General features: G+C 54.1%; 1 protein-coding gene across 10 annotated transcripts in view; it reads left to right on the top strand.

Annotated features, from left to right (window-relative positions):
- LOC113205351 (fibronectin type III domain-containing protein 1) overlaps window positions 1-5,670 on the top strand; it is a 138,631-nt gene that overhangs the window by 118,639 nt on the left and 14,322 nt on the right. For 9 of the 10 annotated variants that reach the window (XM_052269593.1, XM_052269599.1, XM_052269598.1 and 6 more), the window contains one exon: window positions 3,341-5,344. The exons of the other annotated variant lie outside the window; for it this stretch is intronic. In XM_052269593.1, coding sequence (XP_052125553.1) covers window positions 3,341-3,733 — 393 coding nt within the window. In that variant the 3' untranslated portion in view covers window positions 3,734-5,344. Of the gene's footprint in view, window positions 1-3,340; window positions 5,345-5,670 lie in introns of those variants that run through there. 10 annotated transcript variants of the gene reach the window in all.

Below are 5,670 nucleotides of genomic sequence, written 5' to 3'. Positions count from 1 at the left end.
GGCCGGGTAGCGTGGTGGCCCGCGGCGGCCCTGGGGGGCACCAGCAGGGGTCATTCCGACACGCGCCGCGGAGGAGGTGAGGTGAGCCAAGCCCGCCGGCCGCCTCGCCCGCGGGGTTAGCCCGCCCCACCACACCCCACCGCACCGCGCCGCTCGGGCCGCAGCAGCTATGATGCAGCAGCTTCCTCCTCGTGTTTGATTAAGAGGGTATTGTGGCCTGCACCGCGCTCGGCCCGGCCCCGGCGGCCCGGTCCGACCCGACCCGGCTATAGATGTAAAATCAAGTCGGGCACGTTCGCCACGCCGAGCCAGGAGAGTGGAAGTCTCTGGCAGCAGCAGCGGCAGCAGCAGCAACAGGACGTGACAGGACGAAACTGTCCAGGTCATTGTGTGTTTGTGTGTGTGTGTGTGAGTGTGACGGGGCCTCTCTGTACAGCACGCCCTACGTGCTGCTCAAAGTGATTGACCAGTATCGCCAACCTCACACACATACACACACACTGTGGCGTGGACGTGAAGGCAACGTGCTTCACGCCAGCGCGGGCTGCAAAGCGAGCTCCGCTGCTGGAGCCCCTTGTGGGTAGGCAGGCCCGTGGCGCAGGCGTGTCCGGCGGTGCTGCCTCCTCCCGCCCCTGCCGCTACGCTTCTGCTGCCTGCTGCTGCCTGCTGCTGCTGCTGAACTGCAGCTGCTGTCACTGAACTGCTGCTGCCTGCTGCTGCTGAACTGCAGCTGCTGAACTGCTGCTGAACTGCAGATGCTGAACTGCAGTTTCTGAACTGTTGCTGAACTGCAGTTGCTGAACTGCTGCTGTTGAACTGCAACTGCTGAGCTGCTGCTTGCTGCTGGGGCGGACATCTCTTGATGAAGCAATTCTGATTTGCCGAGCCACCGGCGCGCCGAGGAATGAAATGCGCAAACATTCGGTGCGGCGAGGCGGACTGTTATTGGTGCAGCGTGCTTATGGCGCGGTGCCGCCAACGCCAACGCCGCCGGGAGCCGGGGCTGGTCGGCTGAGCGCGGCGCAGCGCTGTGCGACTCTTAATTCCGATAACCGAGAGAGGCTGGCCGCCGGCCGCCGCCGCCGTTACCGTTCTGCTCCCATAAGTGATCCCGCGCCCGGCCTGCTGGCGCTATCGCCCGGCGTTATCGCCCCGTGAGAGGTAAATGAAGGCACAACGATATGATGACTCACGCCACGCCGTGCGTGCGAACGCATTGCGGCAGGGCCGGGCAGGGCCGGGCAGGGCAGGGCCGGGCAGGGCCGGGCAGGGCCGGGCAGGGCCGGGCAGGGCCGGGCAGGGCCGGGCAGGGCGGCCGTGGTGCGATAAGCGCTGAGTAGCGAGCGATGCGGCCCGCGCACTTACCTACCTCAAGGCGGGGCCCCGCCCGGCCCGGACCGGCCCGCCCCGGCCCAGCCCGCCTGGCTCCTCACCTTCGAACTTTGAGTATCGCGATCTTACTCGCAGCCGCGGATGCAATGAGAATAAAGCCTCTCCCCCCCCCCTCTCCTGCAGGAGCCGTTGGTGCTGCTCGTGGTTATGAAGAGGCTCAGCGTTATGCATTCCGACGCTCGCGATCTGATAGAAGCGTACGTACGCCTGGCCGGCCGCGCCGCTGCTGCAGTGGTGGTGGTGTGTGCGAGTGTTCCGAATTCATTTGCCATCACGTTTTGCAATCATCGCTTTTATTTCTTTTTAACCGCGCGCGCTTCTCCGCCCCCGCTGTGTGCGCCGCCGCTGCAGTGGTGGTGGTGTGCCCACCACCGGCGGGCCAACGTCTGACTGCGATCAAACTCGCAAGGCGTTGCCTATTCCCTTCCGCGGCAGAGGAAGGAGAGGGTGTCTCTGCTGGACGGTCTGTCGTCTGACGAAGGGGGGGGGGGGGCTCGCATTGTGGTGTGAGAATGCGAGTAGGTGAGCCTCCGAGCGTGGCGCGGCTACCGTCCGCTGCAGCCCCGCGCCACGCCCCATCACATTAACTACCGCCCCGCCCCGCCCCTCTCGGGGAAGCCTACCGCCTGATCGGAATGAGATCGTAAGCTGCGGCACGACCTTGCTCAGCGCCCCCGCCCGCGTCAACTTGGGTGCAGCGCTTCCCTGACGCCGACGCGCCTTGTTCTGAAGTTGCGCGGTCGCCGCCGCCGCCGGTGCTTGCGCTTGCCTATCGACAGACAGCCCTGTTCAGTTACAGTAGGGTGCTGGAAATATTGCCAGACTGGACCTTTTCAGCGACAGCTAAGTCAGTGCTGTTTTCTGGTCCTGTGGCGGAGGGCGCGCCGCTACGCTGGTCGGCGGCCGCCCCTTTTCTGTCGCCGTACTGCACTCTGCCGCGCCCCGCCCCGCCCCGCCACCGGCGCGCTGCACGCCTCCTGCGCACGGCCCTGCCTCGGCTCTGCAACGCGGCGTTAATTACTGTATGCTTAGCCAATTATTTATCTCACATGACGGCGCCTCTTCTTCTTCTCTGCGGCGCTCGACAGAGCCTAGGCTAGGCCTGTCCCTGAACGGGCCCGTCTCACCCCGACCCGACCGCCCCTGGAGCTTTTCCTTTGAGGGGCGTGCCCTTGGCAGGGACCCACTCTCCATACTCTCCATAGCGTTACGTTTCCGCCTACTTCTGGAGGCGAAGTGCATACTTTCGTGGCTGTCTCGCGGTCACAAACCCTACCAGCAGCGGCAGTAGGCCTCCGCCAGCAGGTCCGGTGGCCCACGCCCCCTTGCGTCGCGCCCTTTCTCCTCGTTCCCATGATCCCCACCTCCCCGAGAGCGATGAGAGACGCTTGTTCATAATCAGTTCAAGTGCGGAGCGGCAGCAGGGTCTCGGGCCTTTGCGATAGTTGAGGCCGCGAGAAGGAGAATTGCATACGGGGAGGCTACGCCAACCGTGCAAAACTCAATCCTTGTGTCGTAACGAGAAGTGCGGGGTAATTTGCGGGCTCATTCCGTCTCGGGTGTACTCTGTAGTACGCATGTGCAACGTGCGTGGTTATGATACGGGTCACGCTTCGTTAACATCTGCTTTGTTCTGACACTTGAGCTTTAATGTAGCTGCAGCGCTTGGCTGCATGGGACTAGGAGGAGGATAAATTGGAGGACGGCGTGGCGCGGGGGGAGGGGGGGGGTCAACATATCAACCGCGTGCACACACTCGCTCCCAGAGAGGGGCTCACTCAAGTAATATCAATTCAGACCGCTCCTATGGGAATGTTCTGCGATAGCTCGCGGGCCGACCCGGTGTCGAATGGGTTGCCTACCCGCGGCCCGCCAGGCGCTCTGCGTGCTCCGCTCCCGCTGCCCTTTGCTCGCGGCTCTAACTAACTCGCCCATCTCTTGTTCGCAGGCGTTCCGGGACCAGAGGATAGACGGGTCCGCTCTGCCCCTGCTCACCGAGGAGCACCTGCGCCTACAGATGAAGATGCGCCTGGGCCCGGCGCTCAAGCTGCGCTCCGTGCTGGCCAAGCGGCTGGGGCACTGCAGCGTCTGCCTGCACTGCGTGCACTGCCACAACGTGACGCCGTCCTCCGCACCTGCCGGCGCGACGGCCTCGTCCGCCACCCCCACGACCACCACCGGCGTCACCTCGTCACCGCCAAGGACGCCGTCGACCTCGTCGTCCGGCTCGGCCACCCCGGTGGCCTCTGGGGCGTCGAACTCGGACAACTACAGCGCCGCCTCTTCGCCTAAGCCGGTGGCGCCTGGCCCAGTGTCGTCGCAGCCCAGCACTGCGGTGTGAGAGGACTGCATGTCTCTATATGCAGATGGCAAATTGTGATATAGCGTTCTGGAATCAACGCTAGCCTATTTAGAGTGCATTTTCTTTTCTTGTTAGAATTGTCTTTCAAGTGTCAGCCTCTTTGTGTTTGTTTGTGTTTTTATTAATTTGACTCAATTATGAAGGTCTGTGCTGAAAATAATAGAAATCTTCACTTGAAAAGAACAATATTTATAAAAGTTTGGTATGCTCCCTGAGCGCAAATTAGAGAATTGAAAATAGCACTACTTCTTATAGTACAATTATTAATATCCAATGTAACTTGTTGAATGGTAAATAGCATGTTTCAACCCCTCTGATTTTTCTTAATTTATTGTTGTTGTTTTTTGAACTTATGGCTTGTTAGTCATATAATTTTCAAATGAATTCAGTGGTCGCAATGACTTTTCCTAGGTCATAGTCCCTGAGGCAGAAAAATATGCACACTCTTGTTATGGTCACCGTCAAACGGAATTACTTGCACTATTTATAGTCTAGGCTCTATGCATATCGATGTCTGTGATATACTCCTGAATATATATTAGCTGGATCGAAGTGCAATTTAGTTTAACTTTGTTATTCTTGCCTAGTCCAGCTTAAGAGATGCTGTAAGAACTACTTTACTTTATTGCCCTGGAGAAATTTCGCATGTACCACTTTGTTTCATTGTATTATACTTTTCGTTATCCTGCAGTGAAACAAAGTTTGAGTGTAAACGGCAGACACTTTGGGTTATTCTGGAGATTGATGACTTGTCATCACAGTATGTGCCAAACTAGGATTTCCAATACCTGTACAAAGTTTCATTTCTTGTGCATACTTATTATTCTTATGACTTCAATAACTAGATTTACTGATACATAATTTATGTTTGCACCCAAAGAAATGGGGTATTGCTGAACCGTCCAAACAATACTTTCACCTCTAAAAGCATGATAGGTGGTGAGACTAGCGGAACTACTTACAACTAATTTTTACATCTAAATCATGTTTCAAAAATAAAGTTAAAGGCCTCTTTAGAAATTTTTCTTCTTCAGTCAAGGTAACTTCAGATAGACTACAACAGGAATAAACCGTGGACATAGGTGCACTTCAGTCAAAAATGCCAATAATTGGAACCAGATTTTAGTTTTAATAACCTTGTGACTGCTAATGTTTTAATTGATGTTTATTAATCATCTGAAACATAGGGTAATGTAGAATCATACATCTAAAAGATATGTGTATGATTTTTAATTTGTCTTTATCTAAACCAGTTTTGCATATTATAGGATTGTAAATTTAAAAGTGTATATAAGTGTAAAAATTATTACTTAGTTCTAATTATTTCCTTGTTTTCATATGAAAAAAGATGGCGAATTGTGATATATTATGTCCTGATGGAAATTAAGTACTCTTTTCCAATGGTAGTAGTTATTGTAAATCCTTTCTTAAAGCCACAGAGAAAGTGGTCAAGGTTCACTAAGCAAGCAGTGTGCCTTATTTCCTATTCGTTAAAAAAAGTACATTTCCTTGAAGGAAATTAAAGCACTGAATTATGTGTGATGTTCCTTACAGTATTTGCAAATAAATGTTATCGTCACTGTTCCATGATACCTGTTCTTGTAAATGTATATAAAAACCCGTGTCCTAAAGCGAGTCACATACAGGGTCCTCTACAGCTACAGCTGGCCACAACCATGTGAGATGTTGGGAACTCATGGGCTCGTTCTTAGACTATGGAAGTTCTACTTCCACCCCTGACTCTCAGCCACAGAGTGCTGACAGGGGATGATGCCAAGAAATGCGTAGCTTGTCTATTCATGTATGAGCCAGTCAAAACAAAATTGGGTTGGTTCAATATGAACTTAATTCTTAGCTATGTTATTGAATTTTTATTGAGATTTTATTCCAAACAACTTTTGAAAAGATCGTAATTT

This window comes from Frankliniella occidentalis, unplaced genomic scaffold, assembly GCF_000697945.3.
Source record: "Frankliniella occidentalis isolate FOCC.00 unplaced genomic scaffold, Focc_3.1 Scaffold97, whole genome shotgun sequence".
Classification (NCBI taxonomy): domain Eukaryota; kingdom Metazoa; phylum Arthropoda; class Insecta; order Thysanoptera; family Thripidae; genus Frankliniella; species Frankliniella occidentalis.
The sequence above is the reverse complement of the archived record's forward strand: the minus strand, read 5'-3'. Positions and strand labels throughout refer to the sequence as shown.